The sequence below is a fragment of the Eleutherodactylus coqui genome, chromosome 5 (assembly GCF_035609145.1).
Source record: "Eleutherodactylus coqui strain aEleCoq1 chromosome 5, aEleCoq1.hap1, whole genome shotgun sequence".
NCBI lineage: Eukaryota > Metazoa > Chordata > Amphibia > Anura > Eleutherodactylidae > Eleutherodactylus > Eleutherodactylus coqui.
This window is the reverse complement of record NC_089841.1, coordinates 196,324,689-196,350,481: the sequence shown is the minus strand read 5'-3', so window position 1 is coordinate 196,350,481 and position 25,793 is coordinate 196,324,689. Positions and strand designations below refer to the sequence as shown.

The following is a 25,793-nucleotide window of genomic DNA, read 5'->3' as shown; positions in this document are numbered from 1 at the left end:
TATTTTAGTCGGCACATGCTACTACTTTTGGGAGATTTTACAAAAGCTGTTATACTTCTGAGATACATATTCAATATTGCCAATTAACTTGGCTTCTATTTACTTTGATAATGCTTGAAAAAAATTAAAGCATTGCTCATGTTTAACCCCTTCATGACCCCCCCATTCCCCCACCCCTCCACCACCACTATAAATTGATAACGCTGCTGTTTGGACTCTGTGCAGCAGCAACGTAAATTTATGTTCTGCTGTCCACAGGCGATCGCAGCCCTTCAACAGCAGATAAAATACCCCAACAGGCTGTTACAAACATCCTGTTTGGGTGCTGTGATCGGGTCTTGAATGATTCAGGTCAGGATGACGTCATCAGTGACAACTAGAGATGAGCGAACGTGTTCTTCCGAGCTTGATATTCGTGCGAATATTAGGGTGTTCGTGATGTTCGTTATTCGTAACGAACACCATGCGGTGTTCGGGTTACTTTCACTTCCTTCCCTGAGACGTTAGCGCGCTTTTCTGGCCAATTGAAAGACAGGGAAGGCATTACAACTTCCCCCTGCGTCGTTCAAGCCCTATACCACCCCCCTGCAGTGAGTGGCTGGGAAGATCAGGTGTCCGCCTAATATAAAAGTCGGCCCCTCCCGCGGCTCGCCTCAGATGCCTGGTGAGTTAGATGAGGGACAGTGCTGTTTGTACCGGAGCTGCTGTAGGGAAAGAATTGGTAGTTAGTGTAGGCTTCAAGACCCCCCAAAGGTCCTTATTAGGGCCACTGATAGCTGTGTGTTGGCTGCTGTTAGCAGTGGCAATTTTTTTTCCCTCAAAATCGCCTCTGCAGAGCGTTGCACCCGGCATTAGGGACAGAAGTGCTGCATAGGCAGGGAGAGTGTTAGGAGTGAGTGTAGCCTTCAAGAACCTCAACGGTCCTTTCTAGGGCCATATTTATCCGTGTGCAGTACTGTCCAGGCTGCTGTTAGCTGTGCTGCATTTTTTTTTACTTCTCAAAATCGCCTCTGCAGAGCATTGCACCCTCCATTGATACTGCAGGGAAAGAATTGTGTAGGCAGGGCCACAACCCAGTTATTATTCATTGAATATACGCAGTGCTGCCTTTTGGTGCAAAAAAACGGAAAATAATTCTATTTGTCCTGCCTCTGTCCGTCCTAAGGGCGGTGGACACGTGTCGGCTGCGTGTGCAACCTTTAAAAATCAGACGCACCCAGCTACGGTTTACTCCTGGCTTCGCCATTTGCTTTCCTTAATTGGGAAAAAAAATACCTGCTCTGCCACAGTTAATAACTCTGCTACCCTCACGTTCTGTGACACATTAGCAGGAAAACAGCACAGTTATTAAACTTCTCATGTTCATAGAATATACGCAGTGCTGCCTTTTGGTGCAAAAAAACGGAAAATAATTCTATTTGTCCTGCCTCTGTCCGTCCTAAGGGCGGTGGACACGTGTCGGCTGCGTCTGCAACCTTTAAAAATCAGACGCACCCAGCTACGTTTTACTCCTGGCTTCGCCATTTGCTTTCCTTAATTGGGAAAAAAAATACCTGCTCTGCCACAGTTAATAACTCTGCTACCCTCACGTTCTGTGACACATTAGCAGGAAAACAGCACAGTTATTAAACTTCTCATGTTCATAGAATATACGCAGTGCTGCCTTTTGGTGCAAAAAAACGGAAAATAATTCTATTTGTCCTGCCTCTGTCCGTCCTAAGGGCGGTGGACACGTGTCGGCTGCGTCTGCAACCTTTAAAAATCAGACGCACCCAGCTACGTTTTACTCCTGGCTTCGCCATTTGCTTTCCTTAATTGGGAAAAAAAATACCTGCTCTGCCACAGTTAATAACTCTGCTACCCTCACGTTCTGTGACACATTAGCAGGAAAACAGCACAGTTATTAAACTTCTCATGTTCATAGAATATACGCAGTGCTGCCTTTTGGTGCAAAAAAACGGAAAATAATTCTATTTGTCCTGCCTCTGTCCGTCCTAAGGGCGGTGGACACGTGTCGGCTGCGTGTGCAACCTTTAAAAATCAGACGCACCCAGCTACGGTTTACTCCTGGCTTCGCCATTTGCTTTCCTTAATTGGGAAAAAAAATACCTGCTCTGCCACAGTTAATAACTCTGCTACCCTCACGTTCTGTGACACATTAGCAGGAAAACAGCACAGTTATTAAACTTAGATTATACATTCACTAGAGGCAGTGGGGCCTTTCGTTTTCAAAAAAGGGAAAAAATTATATTTGGCCTGCAGTCTTGCGCCAATTTATTAGCTGCCTGTGAAATCAAATCACTGGTAATACAGCATGCTGAGGGGTAGGGGTAGGCCTAGAGGACGTGGACGCGGCCGAGGACGCGGAGGGCCAAGTCAGGGTGTGGGCACAGGCCGAGCTCCTGATCCAGGTGTGTCGCAGCCGACTGCTGCGCGATTAGGAGAGAGGCACGTTTCTGGCGTCCCCACATTCATCGCCCAATTAATGGGTCCACGCGGGAGACGGTTATTAGAAAATGAGCAGTGTGAGCAGGTCCTGTCCTGGATGGCAGAAAGTGCTTAGAGCAACCTATCGTCAACCCGCAGTTCTGCGCCGTCCACTGCTGCAAATCCGAATCCTCTGTCTGCTGCTCCTCCTTCCTCCCAGCCTCCTCACTCCACTACAATGACACCTGCTCAGGAGCGGGAACACTCCCAGGAACTGTTCTCGGGCCCCTGCTTAGATTGGGCAGCAGCGGTTCCTCTCCCACCAGAGGAGTTTATCGTCACTGATGCCCAACCATTCGAAAGTTCCCGGGGTCCGGGGGAAGAGGCTGGGGACTTCCGCCAACTGTCTCAACAACTTTCTGTGGGTGAGGAGGACGATGACGATCAGACACAGTTGTCTTGCAGTGAAGTAGTAGTAAGGGCAGTAAGTCCGAGGGAGCAGCGCACAGAGGATTCGGAGGAAGAGCAGCAGGACGATGAGGTGACTGACCCCACCTGGTGTGCAACGCTTACTCAGGAGGACAGGTCTTCAGAGGGGGAGTCAAGGGCATCAGCAGGGCAGGTTGCAAGAGGCAGTGCGGTGGCCAGGGGTAGAGGCAGGGCCAGACCGAATAATCCACCAAGTGTTTCCCAAAGCGCCCCCTCGCGCCATGCCACCCTGCAGAGGCCGAGGTGCTCTAAGGTCTGGCAGTTTTTCACAGAGACGCCTGACGACCGACGAACAGTGGTGTGCAACCTTTGTCGCGCAAAACTCAGCCGGGGAGCCAACACCAACAGCCTCACCACCACCACCATGCGCAGACATATGATGGCCAAGCACCCCACAAGGTGGAACGAAGGCCGTTCAGCGCCTCCGGTTTGCACCCCTGCCTCTCCCCCTGTGCCCCAACCTGCCACTGAGATGCAACCCCCCTCTCAGGACACAGGCACTACCGTCTCCTGGCCTGCACCCACACCCTCACCTCCGCTGTCTTCGGCCCCATCCAGCAGTGTAGTTCAGCGCACCGTCCAGCCGTCGCTTGCGCAACTGTTGGAGCGCAAGCGCAAGTACGCCGCCACGCACCCGCACGCTCAAACGTTAACCGTCCGCATAGCAAAATTCATCAGCCTTGAGATGCTGCCGTATAGGGTTGTGGAAACGGAGTCCTTCAAAAGTATCATGGAGGCGGCGGCCCCGCGCTACTCAGTTCCCAGTCGCCACTACTTTTCCCGATGTGCCGTCCCAGCCCTGCACGACCACGTCTCCCGCAACATTGTACGCGCCCTCACCAACGCGGTTACTGCCACGGTCCACTTAACTACGGACACGTGGACAAGCACAGGCGGGCAGGGCCACTACATCTCCCTGACAGCACATTGGGTGAATTTAGTGGAGGCTGGGACAGAGTCAGAGCCCGGGACCGCTCACGTCCTACCCACCCCCAGAATTGCGGGCCCCAGCTCGGTGCTGGTATCTGCGGAGGTGTATGCTTCCTCCACTAAAGCACCCTCCTCCTCCTCCTCCTCCTCTGTCTCGCAATCAAGATGTGTTAGCAGCAGCATGTCGCCAGCAGTCGGTGTCGCGCGGTGTGGCAGCACAGCGGTGGGCAAGCGTCAGCAGGCCGTGCTGAAACTACTCAGCTTAGGCGATAAGAGGCACACGGCCCACGAACTGCTGCAGGGTCTGACACAGCAGACCGACCGCTGGCTTGCGCCGCTGAGCCTCCAACCGGGCATGGTCGTGTGTGACAACGGCCGTAACCTGGTGGCGGCTCTGCAGCTCGGCAGCCTCACGCACGTGCCATGCCTGGCCCACGTCTTTAATTTGGTGGTTCAGCGCTTTCTGAAAAGCTACCCACGCTTGTCAGACCTGCTCGTAAAGGTGCGCCGGCTCTGCGCACATTTTCGCAAGTCCCACACGGATGCTGCCACCTTGCGCACCCTACAACATCACTTTAAGCTGCCAGTGCACCGACTGCTGTGCGACGTGCCCACACGGTGGAACTCTACGCTCCACATGTTGGCCATGCTCTATGAACAGCGTAGAGCTATAGTGGAATACTAACTCCAACATGGGCGGCGCAGTGGGAGTCAGCCTCCTCAATTCCTTTCAGAAGAGTGGGCCTGGTTGGCAGACATCTGCCATGTCCTTGGTAATTTTGAGGAGTCTACCCAGGTGGTGAGCGGCGATGCTACAATCATTAGCGTCACCATTCCTCTGCTATGCATCTTGAGAAATTCCCTGCAAACCATAAAGGCAGCTGCTTTGCGCTCGGTAACGGGGGCGGGGGAAGACAGTATGCCGCTGGATAGTCAGGGCACCCTCCTGTCTATTTCTCAGCGCGTACAGGAGGAGAAGGAGGAGCATGAGGAGGATGAGGAGGAGGGGGAAGAGACAGCTTGGCCCGCTGCTGACGGTACACCGGCTGATTGCCTGTCATCCTTTCAGCGTGTATGGCCTGAGGAGGAGGAGGAGGAGGAGGAGGAGGAGGAGGATTTTGAAAGTGATCTTCCTAGTGAAGACAGCCATGTGTTGCGTACGGGTACCCTGGCACACATGGCTGACTTCATGTTAGGATGCCTTTCTCGTGACCCTCGCGTTGCACGCATTCTGGCCACTACGGATTACTGGGTGTACACACTGCTCGACCCACGCTATAAGGAGAACCTTCCCAGTCTCATTCCCGAAGAGGAAAGGGGTTCGAGAGTGTTGCTATACCACAGGACCCTGGCGGACAAGCTGATGGTAAAATTCCCAGCCGACAGCGCTAGTGGCAGAAGGCGCAGTACCGAGGGCAAGGTAGCAGGGGATGTGCGTAGATCGAGCAGCATGTACATCCCAGGCAGTGCAACAGTCTTTAAGGGCCTGGCCAGCTTTATGGCTCCCCACCAAGACTGTGTCACCGCTCCCCAGTCACGGCTGAGTCGGCGGGAGCACTGTAAAAGGATGGTGAGGGAGTACGTAGCGGATCGCACGACCATCCTTGGTGACGCCTCTGCCCCCTACAACTACTGGGTGTCGAAGCTGGACACGTGGCCTGAACTAGAGCTGTATGCCCTGGAGGTGCTTGCTTGTCCTGCGGCTAGCGTCTTGTCGGAGAGGGTGTTTAGTGCGGCTGGGGGAATCATCACAGATAAGCGTAGCCGCTTGTCAACCGACAGTGCCGACAGGCTAACACTCATCAAGATGAACAAAGGCTGGATTTCCCCAGACTTCTGTTCTCCACCAGCGGACAGCAGCGATACGTAAGCAATATGTAGGCTGCACCCGCGGATGGAAGCTACGTTGTCTCTCACCATCCAAAACGGGGACATTTCTGCTTCATCAATCTGTGTCTAATATTCCTCCTACTCCTCCTGCTCCTCCTCCTGAAACTTAACGTAATCACGCTGAACGGGCAATTTTTCTTAGGGCCACAAGGCTCACTCAAATAATTTTTCTGAACAATTTTTATAAGTTTCAATGCGCTTAAAAGCGTTGGAACTTTAACTTGAACCAATTTTTCGTTACACTGGGCTGCCTCCAGGCCTAGTTACCACTTAAGCCACATTAACCAAAGCGATTCACCTGCCATCTTGGTTGGGCATGGCCAATTTTTACTGGGGTACATTAGTACTGTTTGTACACCAAATTTTTGGGGCCCTCACCTACAGTGTAATCATAGCAATTTGTATCTTCTTCGCCTGCACTCATGGTACAGAAAGGTGTGTGGGGTTGGCGTACACTTTAGCTACATAAATGTAACTTGGGCCTTGGCTATACTAAGGCTACTGAAATGGAACGAAGACTGCGCTTCCGCTATACTGCTGCTTCGGAATTGTTACTGGGGCCTGTCTTGAGTGCTACTATTGCTGACATGGAACGAAGACTGCGCTCCCGCTATACTGCTGCTTCGGAATTGTTACTGGGGCCTGTCTTGAGTGCTACTATTGCTGACATGGAACGAAGACTGCGCTCCCGCTATACTGCTGCTTCGGAATTGTTACTGGGGCCTGTCTTGAGTGCTACTATTGCTGACATGGAACGAAGACTGCGCTCCCGCTATACTGCTGCTTCGGAATTGTTACTGGGGCCTGTCTTGAGTGCTACTATTGCTGACATGGAACGAAGACTGCGCTCCTCCTATAATGCTGCTAGTGATATGTTAGTGGGGCCTGTCCTAATGCTACGGCTGAAATGTTACGAATTCTGGGCTCTGCCTATACCGCTGCTAATGGTATGTCTCTGGGGTGTGGAAACAGAGGCTTCCCAAAGACATGATGGCGGCGAGGCCATTTCCCACCAACGCGGTTATTGTAAAGGTGCATATAACCACGGACACGTGGAGAGGACACGTAGTGCCTCAAAAACATCCCCCTCCTCCTCCAACAGGGAAAACATTCTTGGCAAATGCCTTTGCATTGGTTCGTCTGGTGGCAGTCCAAGAATTTCACCTTTACCGACACAACAAGAGAGCCCCCACACCATCCCCCCGCCACGGCCCACTTAATCCTGGCCGCATTCCGAAAACCAACAAAATACAACCGTGCTACTAGGTCCGCAGTCACCACCACATTACCACCAACGCGGTTACTGTAAAGGTGCATATAACCACGGACACGTGGAGAGGACACGTAGTGCCTCAAAAACATCCCCCTCCTCCTCCAACAGGGAAAACATTCTTGGCAAATGCCTTTGCATTGGTTCGTCTGGTGGCAGTCCAAGAATTTCACCTTTACCGACACAACAAGAGAGCCCCCACACCATCCCCCCGCCACGGCCCACTTAATCCTGGTCGCATTCCGAAAACCAACAAAATACAACCGTGCTACTAGGTCCGCAGTCACCACCACATTACCACCAACGCGGTTACTGTTAAGGTGCATATTACCAGTCTGACTGGGGCATGCAGACACCTTGACAGAATGAATAGTGTGTGGCACATAGGTTCCCCATTGCTATGCCTACGTGTGCAGCTCCTGATGGCGGTGGCACAGGATTCTATTTCTCATTGCTTCTGTACAGCATTGTGGGCTATCGCCCCGCCCCTTTTAAAGAGGGTCGCTGTCTAGCCATGCCAACCCTCTGCAGTGTGTGCCTGCGGTTCCTCCTCATGGCAGACGCACTTCTAAATAGACATGAGTGTGGCGTGGCATGAGGGCAGCTGAAGGCTGCGCAGGGACACTTTGGTGTGCGCTGTGGGGGGGAGGGGGGGCTGTTGGTCAGCATGTAACCCAGGAGAAGTGGCAGCGGAGTGTCATCCAGGCAGTGATTGTGCTTTGTTGTAGCTAGTGTGGTGCTTAGCAAAGGTATGCCATGCTAATGAGGGCTTTTCAGAAGTAAAAGTTGTTGGGAGGGGGGGGGGGCCCACTCTTGCCGGTATTGTGGCTTAATAGTGGGACCTGTGAACTTGAGATGCAGCCCAACATGTAGCCCCTCGCCTGCCCTATCCGTTTCTGTGTCATTCCCATCACTTTCTTGAATTGCCCAGATTTTCACACATGAAAACCTTAGCGAGCAGCGGCGAAATAAAAAAATGCTCTGGTCGCCCATTGACTTCAATGGGGTTCGTTGTTCGAAACGAACCCTCGAACATCGCGGGAAGTTCGTTCCGAATAACGAACACCCGAAGATTTTGGTGTTCGCTCATCTCTAGTGACAACCAATCACATCGCTGAGCGGGAAAGTTTAATTTAGTGCCAAACTTTATTGTAGCTGTATCAGTAGCTTTCCCACCTGTCAGTTGGAGATCAGAGGAAGGTTAAGGACTACATAGTGTGTGAATCACCAGACATTAACCCCTAATTCACCCCTACTACTACAATCACCTGTTCTATTTAATTAGTACAGATGATTGTGTAGAATAGTACTGGTTTTTAATAATTTATCCAGAACTAAATTACTAAGGATACTTTCATTCTGGTGCAAATCCACACCAAAATCTGTAGCATATATAGCGCTGTGGATTTTAGGGCAGTCATGCACGAAAATCTGTAGCATAATCCCACTATTTGTGTAGATTTTGACACGGACCCGCAGCTAAGTTCACAATTTCAAATGCAGGGAGTGAAGTCTGTTATGGATCCACATCAAACTCGGCAGCAGTAGTGTAATGTGGAATTTGAATTGGAAAATCTACGCCAACTCTGCTACGTGTGTTAAATTTTTTGATTTATTCCATCAATGAATTTCATTTAATTATAATACCATATAAATAAATTAAAAAAAAATCAAAATTAAGTATAAATGAAAATGAAAAGCCATATACGTCAGAATTCTAAAAATTGGTGTTAACCCCTTCATGACATGGCCTATTTTGGGCTTAAGGACGCAACAATTTTTGGCGGATTTTCTTCTCCGTTTATCAAAAGTCATAACTTTTTTATTTTTCCGTCGACGCGGCCGTATGAGGGCTTGTTTTTTGCGTGGCGAACTGTAGTTTTTATCGGCGCCATTTTTGGGTACATAGACTATATTGTAAAACTTTTTTTTTTTTTAATGATAACAGGGAGAGAAAACGCATCAATTCTGCCATAGATTTTTTTTTTACAGCGTTAATCATGCAGCATAAATGAGACATTCCATTTTTTCTGCGGACCGCTACGGCTACAACGATACCAAAATTCTTACATTTTTTTTAGGTTTTCCCACTTTTCTGCAATAAATACTAAGGATGAGCGAGTATACTCGCTAAAGCACTACTCGTCCGAGTAATGTGCTTTAGACGAGTAAGTCCCTGCTTGTCCTTAAAGATTCGGGTACCGCTGCGGAGCGGGGAGCTGCGGGGGAGAGCGGGGAGGAACGGAGGGGAGATCTCTCTCTCCCTCTCTCCCGCCCGCTCTCCCCTGCTCCCCACCGCGACTCACCTGTCAGCTGCAGCGGTCCCCGAATCTTTAAGGACGAGCAGGGAGATACTCGGATAAAGCACATTACTCGGACGAGCAGTGCTTTAGCGAGTATACTCGCTCATCCTTAATAAAAACCCTTTTTTTGGAAATCTTTTTTCTATTCTAAATCGCTGCATTCAAAGTCCTGTAACTTTTTTATTTTTTGATGTATGGCGCTCTGTGAGGGCTTACTTTTTGCGAGGCGAGCTGTAGTTTTTACTGGTACGATTTTGGTGTACATACGGCTTTTTTGATCACTTTTATTGCGTTTTTAGTGAGGCAAAATGCTAAAAATTTGCATTTTGCCTCAGTTTTTTAGCGGTTTTTTCCGTGCACAGTCAAAAGCATGTGCAACTTATTGTATGCGTCGTTACGGATGCAACAATATTAAATATGTGGGGGTTTATTTTTTTTTTACCTTTTTTTATGCTAATCTGAGAAAAAGGATAAAAAAATGTTTTTTTTACTCTTTTTTTACATTTTTTTAAATTCATTTTTTTAATCTTTGTTTTCTTTACAACATTTGTGTCCCCCTGGGGGACTTTAACCACTGCCCTGATGATCGCTGTCATAAGGCATGGCAGGGCTACTGCTCTGCCATGCCTTATCGCTTATACAGCGATCATAGGCATAGGCAATACAGGACGCCAGTGTCTGGCGTCCTGTTGCCATGGTGACAGGCCGGGCTCTCGCGATGTTATCGCGAGAGCCGGCCGGAGACACAGAGGGAGTCCACTCCTTCTGTGAAATCTTTCCCTGCCGCGATCTACTTAGATCGCGGCAGGGAAGGGATTAACAGCGGGGGGCGCATCTCCGATGCCTCCGCCCCCGCTGTTGCAGCGGGACGCCGGCTGTGACTGACAGCCGGCTCCCGCTGCGGGATAGCGTGGGATCATATGTGATCATTTGATAAGAAAGGTGACCCAGGCTGGGGGAGATCTGTCAATCCCAGGGAAAAGCTTGCCTTGAAACTAATGCCTGAGAGGAGAGAGAAGGCGTATGGCCTACTGTCAGCATGATCATCACTGGGCGGCAAGCGAGGCCCGACTAGCCTTGGGATCTGGGTGGCAGGCAAGGCCTGGCTACTCCCAGGAGAAACATTATTCCAAAGGCACACTGTGTATGAGTCTTTCATTTCCAGGCAAGGTCTGGCTACTCCCAGGAGTTTAGTGCCATGATTGGCTTCAAGCTCCCTGTGTGTGATGGATACAAATAAAGTGTGGCACCTGCCACAGAAACATTATTCCAAAGCCATACTGTGTATGAGTTTTTCGTTTCCAGTAATGTTTTCCCAGTAGGGTCTCTGGGATAGAAGTCTAAGAGAGCCCGTGTACGTAGCAGGTCCCTTCCGTTAACAGTAGTTGCACTGGTCTTTAGTGATATATCACTCACATAGTCACTCTGCTCACTATTCTTTTCTCAGATTCTGGACGTTAATATTAAAGCAACATTCCTGTTGGTGAAGCTTGTGGTGCCCAAAATGCAGGAAAGAGGGTGAGGATTTGGGGCTATGAAGTGGGCTTTTCTTTACTAGTGTGATCTGTTTAGCACAATCTACATTTGTTGTACTACGACTTAACATTACTGAAGTGAATAAGAAACTACAAACTATGTGTACAGTTCACAATCTATAGACATATATAACATATATTGCACTGTATATCTTAAATTTGGTATTTACAAAATCTGTGTTAATCCCAGCAGAGGCCTAACGATAGGGGGTATAGAAGTAACAATGTCAGCCAGCACGGGCTATACAAATAACAAGTCCCTCCCTTCCCACATTGACCCAGGCTCTTTAAGTTACCCCTCTAAATTACATTGTGAAGGTTTAACCTCTACTATTCAACTAGTAGCATTATGGATGACTTGTTTGATATTTTTGTACTGCGTCAATAATTGCCTTCTACATCTCATCACTATTGCTCACCCGCAGGACTGTGTTCTTTCTGTTTTCACAGCGGTGGTAGTATTTTGATTGTCTCATCTGTAGCAGCTTTTTCCACTACTCCAGTAAGTAAATATTATTTTAACAATTACTGCTTCTGAATTCTCGCATGCAATTTTTGATGCTTTTTATATTTCAAAACGCCAGACATGATACATCAAAGAATCCTTCCTTTAGTCTTCCCCCCTTTTTTTTAATCCACTACTGGCTTTAGGTTTAAAAAATACCACAAAAGCTGCCACCAGGCTAAAGGTTAGATGAAAGAAGCATAAATCAGTGCAAAAAGAATGACTAGTTTTATTCCTCCATGCCAAAAATAATTAAAATGCTACGTTTCGAGCGCGCAGGGTCTTTGTCAACCTCAGAAAATGTCGCCTGTGTGAATATGGCCAGATACCAATCACATTAAAACGACAAACGCTCAATCCAAGACAGCCCACCAAACTAATAGGTGCAACAAATACAATAAAATGACATTAAAATCATAATTGTGTTTAATCATGTTTATTAAAAATGTTCAAATAGACAACAACAATGCATAAGATTAATCTGCCAATAATCTTCAGTCAAAGCGTAACAACCTAATGTGACTGCAAAGTAAAATTATGACTGAAAGGGAATATACTGCATGTCAATAGAATCAAAACTGGGAAGGAGAGATTGAGTCTAAGGACCCTTACGAGTCCAATCTACCTGTTTCCAGCCAAATTTTAAAGGAAGCTGTGGCTCTCATAGCAATCAACGGCCTCCAAAGTTCCTAAGATCTGTTCCTCTCCACCTCCTCCAACAACCCCCCCCCCCCCCCCACACACACACACACACCTCATATCTCATAAGCGTATCAAGTTTCTCTGTCCAGATAATCCTTACTGGGGGTAGTGGAACGCCACAGACCAGGGACAGACATCCTTACTGCCAATATAACTAGTCGCAGTAACTCTGATTTGATCTTGGCTATAGCCCCAGGTAACATCAATAAGGGGGCCATTTTAGCTGTTATGGACACCGCCGACCTGGTCATATTGTTATAGAGAAGCTCCACACTGCTCCAGAGATCTCTAACTGTTGGACACTCCCACCATATATGCAGCATTGTCCCTGGACTGTCTTGACATCGCCAACACATAGGGGAGATCTGCGCATCGATTTGATGCTACCTCAACGTTGTCCGATACCAGCATGATAAAATCGTAAAATTCTGTTCCTGTAGTCTACCAAATTTAGTGCTCTTCTTGCACAAGAGGAAAGACCTCCTCCAATCTGACCTCCTCCAGTCACTTCCCAATTCCCGCTCCTATTGCCCCGTATAACCGGGGAGGTTGTCCTCCGCCTCGTGGGCCAACAGCAATTTGTATATTAACGAGATCCCGTGCTCAACAGGGTATGACAACATACACAAAGCTTCGAAATGCGCTAGTGGCAAAGTGCGGCAGACTCTGGGTTCCACATAACCCCTCACCTGAAAATAGCTCAGCCAAGCACCCGAGGGAAGTCTAGAGTCCCTGTAAAGATCCCTCAAGTGCTTTACCGTCGATTAGGTGACCACATCTCTAATTGTGGGATCGGGGTACTAGGAAGGGACAAAACAGTAGATCTACCTCTAGAAGCTAAAAACTGAGGATTGGATACCAGCAGAGTCAATGGGCCTGGAACAGATATCAGGCCCATCTTTGGAGGGAATATTCCCCATATTCTAAGGACTCCCGACAAGAGTGGCGAGAGGGCAGGAATTTCCCTCAAAAACTGCCTCTGGATCCAGGGGGCTCCCTGAACCATCGCAGGCTCAGAGCCATGTTCCATTTCTACCCATATCTTGGAACCCCTGCCCTGGAGTAGTGTAAGTACAAAGTTTGCAAGGCTTGCCCTATGAAATAGAGAGAAGTCTGGAAGCCCCAGTCCCCCCTCCTCCTTAGGGCGCATGAGTAGCGTATAGCCTAGGCGAGGCCTACACCCCCACCACACAAAATAACTGATCAGGGATCGGACACTCAAGAAATAGCGCCGGTCAAGAAGGACGGACAAAGTCTGACATAAGTACAGGAATTTCGATAATGAGTCCATTTTGACTGCGGTAACTCTGCTCGTCCATGACACATAAAGGTATCTAATAGATGAGGATCTCCATTTAAAGGGGAACAATTCTGAAAGCTCTTGAGCTTCATTCTGAGGAAGAGCCACATTTAAAATTTTGTATTTTTGGAGGTTGACCTTGAAATTGCTCACTCGCCCATATCTCATAAATTCTTTCATCTTGACTGGCAGTCCCACTCTGAGATTCGCCAAAAACAGGAGAGGGTCTTCCACAAACAACGCCATTTTATGTTCAGAGGAGCCTTCTGTTAAGCCCCTAACTGAAGCGATTTTCCTAATAGCGTTGGCTAGGGATTCCATTGATAGGACATAGAGCAGAGGCAAGAGAGGGAAGCCCTGACGGTTGCCATTACGGATCACCATAGCATCTGAAAGGGCACCATTCACCCTAATTCTAGCTGAGGGGCAATTATACAATGCCATCATCCACTCCCTCATCCTCCACCCCAATCCCAATTGCTGAAGGGTCCCCTCCAAAAACCTTCACCTGACCCTGTCGAATGCTTTTTCTGCGTCAACTGCGAGCAGGCATAATGGCTTATACCCCGCTCTAGCTATGTATATCAGAGAGATAGCCTTAATGGTACTGTCCCTAGCTTCCCTTCCAGGGACAAAACCCACCTGCTCTCTATGAATCAAATTAGGAATGAACTTGCTGAGTCAATTAGCTATGATCTTGGCGAACATCTTTATGTCTGTATTAATCAGGGAGATTGGTCTGTAGTTTGTACAGGAGGAGGGATCTTTCCCCAGCTTCAGGATAACTACAGTATGTGTCTGGAGAGCCTGAGGCGGGAAGCGACTTCCTTGAAACACTTAATTGAAGAGTTGCATTAGGAGCGGAGAGAGTTCTTCTTTAAATAGTTTATAAAATCGTGCCAAGAACCCATCAGGACCCTGGCTTTTACCTAGTTTTAGCTCCTTAATGCACTCCAAAATCTCCTCATGGGCGAAGTTAAGATCCAAAGCCCCAGACTCCTCCGGCTCCAAAGGACCTGGGCCAAACTCTCTTAAGTACGGTTCCTCTTCCTCTCTGCTGGCTTCACTCATTATAGGCTCCCTTCCTATATTATATAGCTTGTCATAATAGAGGCGAAATTCCTCCAAGATATCCCGGTTGGAGAAAGCTGGTCCCCCCTAGCTTTGTGTATTTTTGGTACAAACGTCTGCGGCGCTCTAGGATGAAGAGAACGAGACAACCAGAGACCACACTTATCTCCCGGCTCGAAAGCTTCCCTACGGATCCTGTCCCCATATGCCAACGTCTTTTGGTCTAAAATTGACACAATCCGTTGGTGAAGGGATGAGATATCCGCCCGTAAAGCATTACTCTGGGTTCTCTTGTTTGCCATCTCTTGATCATGAAGAGACAACAATAGTTTACCCAATTCTTTTGAATGATCTTTTTTCAGTCTAGCTCCATGGGAGATCAGCATTCCTCTCAGGACACATTTCAAAGCCTCCCATTTAAGCTGGGCCTGTGTTTCATCCTTTTGATGATCTAATATGAAATTGGCTATGGTTGCTTTTATATCTTGGATGCAAAGGGGATCCCTTAATAAATTATCATTTAACCTCCATACTTTTGTGCGGATGTCACCTTGGAAACCCGCAAATACCGCATAGACCAGAGTGTGATCTGACCAAATCAAGGGTCCTATCGAGCGGGACGGCTGGAAATCTAGAAGCATATGGGAGACGTAGAGATAATCTGATCTGCCGTAGCTATTGTGTGCTGATGAGTGGAATGTATAATCCCTAACGCCCAGATGCAGGACACGCCACAAATCCACTAATTGTAACTTCCCCAGTTCTCTCAGGAGAGAGCGTGTTTCCACCCACAAGACAGAGGTCCTACCTGAGAAAGAGTCCTGTTCCGGATTGATCGCCTGATTGAAGTCGCTCCCCAATACAATGGCTGAGCCGACTGCGAACATAGCCAATTCCCTTAGGGTAGTGATTCCAAAGGAGGTATGTCCCTGGTTCAGAAAATAGAGATTAGCAAACGCAATCACTTTACTTAACACTTTAATCTTAATGAATATGAATCGTCCCTCTGGGTCGCATAGCACACGAGGGGCTGGATCTGCAAAAATCTGTTAAAAGCAATAGACACACCTCCCGCCTTATGAGTGGGGTCCGAACTATGAACCCACATGGGGAAAAATTTAGTGGAACACTTTGGTATTTACCAGCCTTGAAATGCGTCTCTTGGAATAGGAGCACCTTCATCCCCTTCTTTGCAGATGGTAAAGTATTTGACCTCTTTTAGATGGAATATTGAGCTCCTGGGTGTTATAGGTGCAAATCATCAGAATAGATATGGTAGAAATTGGAGAGAAGCCATATTACATTCCTGAGCAAGGGTCTAAGTTGGATAGGGCAGGAGGAGGGACAGAGTGTATGGGGAAAAAGGGAGGGGGTGGGTAAAAAAGAACAACAACATATTCAAATTTAAAAAAGCTTGATAGGCGAAATTTGTTAGCCCGTTGCAACATTATCTTTTAGTGCAACTCAAGGCTGCCTATCCTATATGAGCGAAGAGGAGACCAGAAACAGAGGTCAGCCCCCCATTTCACCACTGTCACAATTCTTGCAAGGAGAAAAAGGGATGGAAAAAGAAAAAAAAATGGGGTGGGGTGGGGTGGGGGGCGACAAAGAGAAAGTAGGAGAGGAAATTCACATCTGAAGACAAAATTCAAGTCTGCCGCAGGACCGTCAGAACCACCCACCGTAGTGAGGGAAGAAGATAAATAAGCAACATAAGAAACATATTAAGATGACACAATCCTGAATGTAGAGAGACTCAGTCTCAGCCTCAGAGCATCACATATCCATGACACCCATAAACTCCGAAAATGATGAGTTCCTAGGATCAGCCGTTGTCACGCTCTCTCGTGACGTTACTCCTTGCTCTTCAGCCGCCTCTCTCCACCACCTGCCAACTCCATTCTAGGCAGAGTAATTAGTACACCTCCAATTTTGGGCCAATCCAGAATCGCAATTTGCGGCAGCTCCAGATTCCCCAAGAACTTAGGCAAATGACCCAGATTTCGAAAGATTGCTGTCTTTCCTCCTTTTTTAGCTTGCAATTGGAGAGGGAAACCCCATATATACAGAATGTCTCTGTCTAGCAGAACATTTAGCAGAGGCTTCAGGGCCCGTCGCAGCTGGAGAGTACGTTTAGAAAGGTCTGGATGTACAGACACTGTATGTCTCCAAAAGACTAAATTCCCAGCTACATGTGTCTTTTGCAAGATTTGGTCTTTCTCTCTATAAAAATGGACACGACCCAGAACATCCCTGGGTTTAGATGGGTCAGTTGGTTTCGGGCCTAATGCGTGGTGCACTCTGTCCAGTTCCAGGGCACTATCCGGGGGTCTGCACTGGAGGTGACTTAAAAAATCAGTAACCCAGTCCTCTAATTGACTGTTGCCCACCACCTCTAAAAGTCCTCTTATACGGAGATTGTTTTGTCTATGACGATTTTCAATATCGTCGCTATGAGTAGTCAGTTCAGCAATCTGATGAACTTGAGTTTCCAGCAATTGCGCATGCTCCTCTAAAGTGTTCTGGATCGTGTTTTGAGTCTCCTCCACATCTACTACCCCTTGCCCAACATGCCTAATATCTCTTTGAAGAACAGCAATGTCATGCTTATGAGCAGCGTCTAATTTTTATAGAGGAGAATTCATCTCTGTTTTCGTGGGGATGGCTTTTAAGTGAGCCCTCCAGTCCCATTCATCATCAGTGGGATAGGGGCCTCCGTTATCTGATGGGCTAAAGCGTGGCATGGGCTGTGACCATAGGGTGTTGATCTCCCCCAAATCTGCAGCCTGCTTTAGTGCTCTTAGTGGAATCCCCCTTTTTGCTGGGAGCAGTATTCCGGTGGGAATGATGTCGGGGGACTGTGGGGGCCCCGGGGTGGGGTCTTTGTGGGAGCCGCTTAAATGCTCTGCATCCCCTTGCTTGTCAGCTTCCATAATGCCCATTCTCCTCCTCTGAATTTTCCCAGGTTGCAGGGGGTGAAGGAGGGCCAGTGAGTCTGCCCATGAGCTTCTGGCTGAGGGCTTCAGGTGTTCAGTCAGGGGATTCCCCTGGCCCCAGAGGGACTCGTATCAGGGGAATTAAGTCCACTGGTGCCCCAGTAACTTCTGCTGGGGGGAGGAGAACCACCTCCCCACCTCGTGTATGGCGGCTTCCCCCCCTCCATCATGTTGCCATCTCCCGCTGCAGCACCCCGCTACCTTTAGGGAGCCCAAGCTCCCGGACACCTTCCCAGGCTGGTCTGTCTCCTTCTCAGCACCCGTGGGCACGTGCAGGGAGGAATGCTCTCTGGTGCAGTGTACTGCAGCCTCCTGTTCTCCCACGGCTCCACGCGCTGAAGATGCAGCGCCATCTTGGATGCTCCTCTCTGAATCTGCGATCCACCCGGAGAGGGGAGGAAGCAGTCCCATGACAAGTACAGCTTGGGACCAAAGCGGCTGAATTGTCTCTGTTTGCGGCAGGTCGGTTGGGAGCAGAGGACAAGCACGTCCTGCTTCATCAGTGGCTAGCCATGCCCCCCCTAAAATCATAATTTGGTAGCATGGTGATATATAGGTAAAACTTCCCGGGTCATATGTGTTCCATTCATGTGCCTTCACCATATTAGAAGCTCCGGCGTCCATATATTCGTTCTGCGCATGAGCGGGCCTTGCAGTGGACATTGCAATATTCCATACAACCGGTCTCAGATTTCCAAACAGCGCATGCGCGGTAGTTACCATAGACACCGCTATAACTCATCTAGTACGTGTAAGAGTCACTATGGAGACAGAGATGACGTACGGCAACAGCAGTCAGCCCCTTTTCTCTGGATCTATGGAGCGTACAGCTCCTGCATCCTTGTCCATTAGCCCTTGTATAGTGAGTCTGTGAATAGCAGTACAGACATAGCGGTCACTGCGGTAATCGTAAATAAAGGATTATATGATCCATAGCATTACCAAAAATGGAAGTATTCTCCAAGAAAATGTAAATCATTGTATAGACATCATCCTATTTACAACCCACATTAACCAATTTCAATTTTAACCAACAGATTCCTTTTTAACACTAAAAGTGATGTTTTAAAGATATCTATCGCATAGCATCTATAGGGGGTGTCTATGTATAATGTATATTGATATTGTGTTTTAACAAATAGGGATATGTATTGGGTAATATTACCTTTTATGTACAGAAATATTGTACCTAAAGGGATCATATACATCATTCAAAGCAAATTATAACCCAAGATACCCAAAGGGGGATGTGCACTTTGACACCAAAAGAGATAATCAATCAAAATTGATGTAGGCGTCAATGACAATAAACCACATGCTTATAACTCAATTCTATGCAACAAATCTCTATTGAATTCATCTGGATCAATCCATAGATGGTTGACTGAATATTAGCTGTATCGTAAATGTTACGGCTCGTAGATGAGGCAGAATGGACGGTAACACATCTGAGCCACAAGACCTAAAATACAAATAAGGGTGTGAGACAACATCATAAAAACAGTATTCAACACAAAACAATTCCAAAATACAGTACGACGAACCTCAAGGATATATTTATTTCTAGAAGTAGGGCATATAGTGATACTCTTGATTTAAACCTTTGGGGGCTAGTGTGTCCAGCCTAGAGGTTTTTCTTGCTCTTTTGCTCAATTTTATGCCTTTATTTCCTCTCAGCGTCTGGGTCCTTACTGTGTCAGTAAAACCGCATTGTTGGGCCTAACCAAAGTCCTTGCTCTAGAATTAAGATCTCTGAACATCCGAGTGAACTGCCTTGCTCCAGGCCTCATCCGCACCAGGTTTGGTGCAATTGTAAGTATGATTATGATATATGGGTTGCATACTTTGTAAGTGCAATTGTGAGAATGGTTACTTTCGGCTAGGACTACATGGAGACATGGTTAGCGGCTCAGAGATTTTGTCATCCTCACAATTCCACCCATAACCTTGCTTCTCTTAGAGAAACATTGAGAATGTACTAATGCCAAGATTTTACGGTGATTCATGAGCACCAATTTTGCTTGAAGAATCCAAAGATTAGGCTGTATTCATATATGATGTTTTGCTTCGGTTCTTTGGAAAATTTTGTTCCATCTTGTTTTCCTACTTAGAAGAAAATAAAGATTAGCCAAAAAACACTTCACAGTGTAAGATATTGGTGATATTATTCAATGAGGGGATGTTTATTCCAGTTCCTCTTTCCTACTACCTCAGCCTGATGATGTGACCATCACAAATTTTTTATGATTATATTGAAAAAGCATACCTGAGTTTTTAACAAGTTTTCTAAAATACACCCAGTCTCCTCACACTCTCATTTGCTGCTCCTTGCAGTCTGTTTCATTTCAGTAAGTTCTGATTTTCAGTTGGTCTTCCTCATTTCTCTGTTCTGCTGTTTGCCATGCGCTTTCAGGAAGGGGGTGTATAGCAAGCTTAGCATTCTGCCAGTAGTTCCTTGTCCTGATTTCCTTGCCCTTTTCCTTTCCTGTGTGTGTGCACACACCCTGTAAAAGTATAAGAGGCAGAAATTGTGGAGATCAATAATATTGTCTGCAGATCTGTCACCTGTAGCCTTTGTGTGCATGGGAGCTGCCTGTGAAAATGGTGTCTCCCCTGTTGCTATGGAAACATTCTTGTGTCCATGTTCCTATAGAATTTCTTTTCTTTAAGACATAGGGTGAATGGCAGAGAGGCTGGAAGGGAGACCTCCTAGTGGCAGTCACTTCAAATGAGATTTACAGTGGTAAAGCAACAACATGTTTAATGCAAGTATATTACAGAAATGATGAGCAAAATACGTTTGAAAAGTTTGTGCCCCTTTAACAAACGTGTGTCCTATTGCTGTGGGAGAAACTACATACCACTCCTATCTTTATTTTTCCTCTTACTGGTTCTTCAGTTCGTAATTGCACTCATATCCTCTAAAGTGAACTAACCAAAAGACTGGCCAAACACATAGGTATACATGGGTCAGTGAATCCCTGAATGTGCAGTATACATGCTTGTTTGGCCAGTTCATCCAAGCCTACAAAATTATGGGGAAGTCGGTGGTTCAAACTGTTAAATCAACAGATATTTTATATGCATGGCCAGCATAGGAGCTGCTGTGTTAGAGCTTCAGCATGATGACTCTTCTCTTTTTCAATTACTGCAGATTTGGGAGAATGAATCAATCTTGGACCAAGCAAAACACCAACTTGGCATTAGCAGGTAAGAATTAGTACAGAGGTAACAGTCTGATATGCTGTACTACTTATAATACATGTAGGACTATTACAAAGAGATGTCACTATTACTATTGGGACCACTATGGCTAGGGAAGGGGGATCTATTACTACTAGGGCCACTATGGCGGGGGTCCACTATTACTCTCGAATGAAGCACAGGTTGGGCAGGTGCACTGCACTCCATTCATTTCAATGTAAGCACTGAAGATTCCCAAGTGCTCACATTGAAATGAATCGAGTGGATATGAAGTATATGCTCTGATGAATATACTAAAAAATGTGATTGTTAGTGATAAGCAAACACATACCTTACACGGATCGTCCACCTTAGCCTATCCCTTTTTTTAGAAGAATGCCCCAACAGTAAGCTGATCGTAGGTGACCTTCCCTCTAGGACTCCAAGTATCAGCTGTAAGGTGTGGAGAAACCAGGCAGCAAGTGTTTAGCTCACTTGGTCCCAATAGTAATAGTGACCCCTCCCCACCATAGTAGCCCCAGTAGTGGTAATGACCTCTCCCACGGTGGCCCCAGTAGTGGTAGCGACCTCCCCTACAGTGGCCCCTGTAGTGGTAGCGACCTGCCCCAGAGTGGCCTCAGTAGTGGTAGCGACCTCCCCCAGAGTGGCCCCAGTAGTGATAGCGACCTCCCCCAGAGTGGCCCCAGTAGTGGTAGCGACCTCCCCCAGAGTGGCCCCAGTAGTGGTAGCGACCTCCCCCAGAGTGGCCCCAGTAGTGGTAGCGACCTCCCCCAGAGTGGCCCCAGTAGTAGTAGTGACCTCCCCTAGAGTGACCCCAGTAGCGGTAGCAACCTCCCCCAGAGTGGCCCCAGTAGCGGTAGCGACCTCCCCCAGAGTCGCCCTAATAGCAGTAGCGACCTCCCCCAGAGTGGCCCCAGTAGTGGTAGCGACCTCCCCCAGAATGGCCCCAGTAGTGGTAGTGACCTCCCGCAGAGTGGCCCCAGTAGTGGTAGCGACCTCTCCCAGAGTGGCCCCAGTAGTGGTAGCGACCTCCCCCAGAGTGGCCCCAGTAGTGGTAGCGACCTCCCCCAGAGTGGCCCCAGTAGTGGTAGCGACCTCCCCCAGAGTGGCCCCAGTAGTGGTAGCGACCTCCACCAGAGTGGCCCCAGTAGTGGTAGCGACCTCTCCCAGAGTGGCCCCAGTAGTGGTAGCGACCTCCCCCAGAGTGGCCCCACTAGTGGTAGCGACCTCCCCCAGAGTGGCCCCAGTAGTGGTAGTGACCTCCCCCAGAGTGGCCCCAGTAGTGGTAGCGACCTCCCCCAGAGTGGCCCCTGTAGTGATAGCGACCTCCCCCAGAGTGGCCCTAGTAGTGGTAGCGACCTCCCCCAGAGTGGCCCCAGTCGTGTTAGCGACCTCCCCCAGAGTGGCCCCATTAGTGTTAGCGACCTCTCCCAGAGTAGCCCCAGTAGTGGTAGCGACCTCTCCCAGAGTGGCCCCAGTAGTGGTAGCGACCTCTCCCAGAGTGGCCCCAGTAGTGGTAGCGACCTCTCCCAGAGTGGCCCCAGTAGTGTTAGCGACCTCTTCCAGAGTGACCCCAGTAGTAGTAGCGACCTCTCCCAGAGTGGCCCCAGTAGTGGTAGCGGCCACTGCTGAGACTAACTGCTGACCTCTCCCCTCTGCGTACAGTTGCTACACAGCCAGTGGGCCACATTATATGAGGTGGCGGGCTAGATGTGGCCTGTGGCTCTTGTTTGACTTGTGTGCTGTACATGTTCAAATGAGTTATCTAAGAGTTTTTAAAAAAAGTAGAAGTAGCAAATACACAATAGTCACATCTTAAATGCCCCATTGCTACCACACTAATGTTTTGTCACTTCTTCGATAATCCCTTTAACCCCTTAGTGACCAGCCCATTGCCTTTTTACGTCCTGCCCAAGTGGGCTTTATTCTCAGAGGACCTAAAAACATGTGTTGTGCAGAGAATAAAGCCACGTGGGCATTGGACGTGACAGCTCTATGCTGTCGGTGCCCGCAGGTAGCCGACAGCATGGAGCTGTCATCCCGGGCTGCGGGGAATCCCCCCCCTGACATTGCAATCGGCGCTATACAGTGGATAGCGCCGATCGCAATAAAGTGAAAAAAAGTTTTTAAAAAGTTAAAGATTCAGCTGCCCTGATGGATGGGATCCATCAGGGCAGCTGAAATTACTCATCCGCCTTCTCCGGGGTCTTCTGCGGTGACAGAGTCCTCCCAGACCCGCCGCCGCTCTTCTGCGCATGCGCGCCAGACGGATGATGTCACGCGCTTGCGCAGAAGCCCGGGAGCCCCCGGCAAATTCAAAATCTCCTGGCTCCCGGCTCCTGAAGGTAAAAGGGAACCAGAAGATGTTACCGGGGAGCACGATTCCCCGTCCCCATAATCGCCGCTATCCAATGGATAGCCGCGCTCACAAAAAAGTTTAAAATAGTACAAGTTTCACCTCCCCTCATGGATCCGATCCATGAGGGGAGGTGAAAATACTCACCTCAGGTCCGCCGATGTCCCCAGTGTTCCGGGACCCGAAGTCCCCGTCTGCGCATGTGCGCCTGATGATTGACATCGGGTGCGTGCACAGAGGAACTCGAGCCCCGGGAAATTCAAAATCCCCCTGCTCCTGGCTGCCATGTGTAGCCAGGAGCAGAGAGATGTCACTGGGCACATGATCACTGTTATCCAATGGATAACAGTGATCATGTAAAGTTAAAAAAAGTGTAAAAAAGTAAAAAAAAATAAAAGAGAAAAAAAAAGTTTTAAAAGGTTTTTAAAAAGTTTAAAAAGCTTACGTTTCATCTCCCCTCAGGGATCATATCCGTGAGGGAGGATGAACGTATGTACATACGGCCCCCGGATTTATCCGCGGACCTTACCCCAGTTTCTGCGCACACGCCCGTCGCCAAAATGGCGGAGGCATGCGCAAAAGCTCTGGATTGCCAGGATAATTTAAATTCTCCCTGCTCCTGGCCACAAAACTTAGGCAAGAGCCTCGAGCTTTCACGGGGGGCCGCTGTGAGCGGTTCCTGATCATGTGTTCGCCGTTATACAATGGATAATGGCGGTCACGTAAAAGTTTTTTTAAAAAATGAAGTTTCATCTCCCCTCACTGATGCGATCAGTGAGAGGAGATGAAACTTTTTACCGGAGGCCTCCATATTTGAACCCCAACGCGATCTTCTTTCGTGAACCTTGCTGGATTCTGCACATGCAACCACCGTCAAAATGCCGGACACATGCGCAGGAGTCGGGGAGCCCAGGAAACTGAAAATCTCCTTGCTCTCAGCGACCAATGATCGCCAAAAGCCTGGAACAGTGACGGGTGGCCTCGTTGAGCGGTCCCCGGTCACGTAATAAAAAAGTAGCGATCTAACATAGCGGTCTCACAGACCGGATAGGAATTAGATTCCGCATGCATCTGATCCGTGGTAATACGCAGATCAATCGCATTGGATTACACAATTCCGCTCACATTATTGGGTCAGAATTACGTAATCCACTCGCAGAAAAGAGAACGCAGCAGGTTCTATTTTACTCCAAATATCCACAACGTAGAGCCCATTGTGCTCCATGGTCGTGGATATACCCGCTGCCCATACGCAACTACATTGTGTACGGGCTGCGGGTACCCGCGTCATCGCTAAGCGACGGTGCGGGAAATACAAACGAAAAAAAAGTGTACTGCGAATGACCGCCTGTGTGACTAGGCAGTTATGCGTAGTACATTACGCGGCTGTACGCAGGATCACAGCCGGGCTCACAGCTGGGATCCGCTGCGGGCCTCCACAAGCGGATTCCGCCTATGGCTGTGTGAGCCTGGCGTTATTCAGACCGCTACCTGTAATACGTATTTTACAAGAAGCCCTGGGAACGCTTGCCTTCCTGCAGTTCCAGGAGCAGCTTGTTGAGCGCCTTCTGTGCGAGACCGCCGCACCTCCGCAAGCTTACGAAGACTCACGTAACGCCACTTTTTACACCCCATGCCCGCCACTGAGGTCAAGAAATGACCCCCAAAAAGCATGAGAGGAGGGGCGGATACCGGTTTTATTGCCCCATGTGCCCATTCCAACCAGCCTCAGTAATTACCCCTGTCCTCGGAAATACCACATAGTTCACATTATTACTTTTATCTAAGATTTGGGGAATGCCGAAAAGGGCGTGGGGGGCAGGGGGATATTTTTAGGGAGTCAATTTTTATTCTGTACAAATGAGCAATGGGGCCTGGAGTTTATTCAGTTGTGCCCTGCAATCCAACGGGTGTTCCCTCCATTATAGGCCTTGCCATGGGCCCTGTAAGTAGATTAGGGCCACAATGGGTATGTTTCTGAACTTGGGACAAACGGGGGTATTGATTTTGGAGTGAACGTCTTCATTCCTATGTACACTGTACAAAAAAACTGTTTTTAAATTGAAAAAATTGCCAAAAAATTTGGAAATCGTAATTTTTTTCTTTCTGCTTTGCTTAGATTCATTCAAATACTGTGGTGTCAAAATACGCAGTACACCCCTAGATGAATTTGTTAAGGGGTCTAGTTTTCAAAATGGGGTCATTTGAGGGGGTTCCTTATCGTTTTGGCCACTCAATGGCTCTATAAGTGGGCGATGGGGCCTGGAATTTATTCAGTTGTACCCTGAAATCTAACAGATGTTCCTTTCATTAAAGGCCTAGCCATGTGTCCCGTAAATAGATTGGGGCCACAATGGGTAGTTTCTGAACTCAGGACAAACGGGGGTATCCATTTTTGGGGTGAACGTCTTCATTCCTATGTACGCTGTACAAAAAAAACTGTTTTTAAATTGAAAAAAATTGCCAAAAAAATTGAAAATCGTAATTTTTTCCTTCTGCTTTGCTTAGATTCATTCAAATACTGTGGGGTCAAAATACGCAGTACACCCCTAGATAAATTTGTTAAAGGGTCTAGTTTTCAAAATGGGGTCATTTGAGGGGGTTCCTTATCGTTTTGGCCGCTCAATGGCTCTATAAGTGGGCGATGGGACCTGGAATTTATTCAGTTGTACCCTGAAATCCAACGGGTGTTCCTTTCATTATAGGCCTAGCCATGTGTCCTGTAAGTAGATTAGGGCCACAATGGGTATGTTTCTGAACTCAGGACAAACGGGGGTATCCATTTTGGGGTGAACGTCTTCATTCCTATGTACGC

The 25,793-nt window shown here is 48.0% G+C and overlaps 1 protein-coding gene across 1 annotated transcript in view; it reads left to right on the top strand.

Annotated features, from left to right (window-relative positions):
- Positions 1–25,793, top strand: part of LOC136627035 (dehydrogenase/reductase SDR family member 4-like) — a 35,574-nt gene that overhangs the window by 7,784 nt on the left and 1,997 nt on the right. The window contains exons 5-8 of the mRNA XM_066601987.1: positions 10,757–10,827; positions 11,295–11,346; positions 19,096–19,230; positions 20,573–20,628. Of these exons, the coding sequence (XP_066458084.1) occupies positions 10,757–10,827; positions 11,295–11,346; positions 19,096–19,230; positions 20,573–20,628 (314 nt within the window). The remainder of the gene's footprint in view (positions 1–10,756; positions 10,828–11,294; positions 11,347–19,095; positions 19,231–20,572; positions 20,629–25,793) is intronic.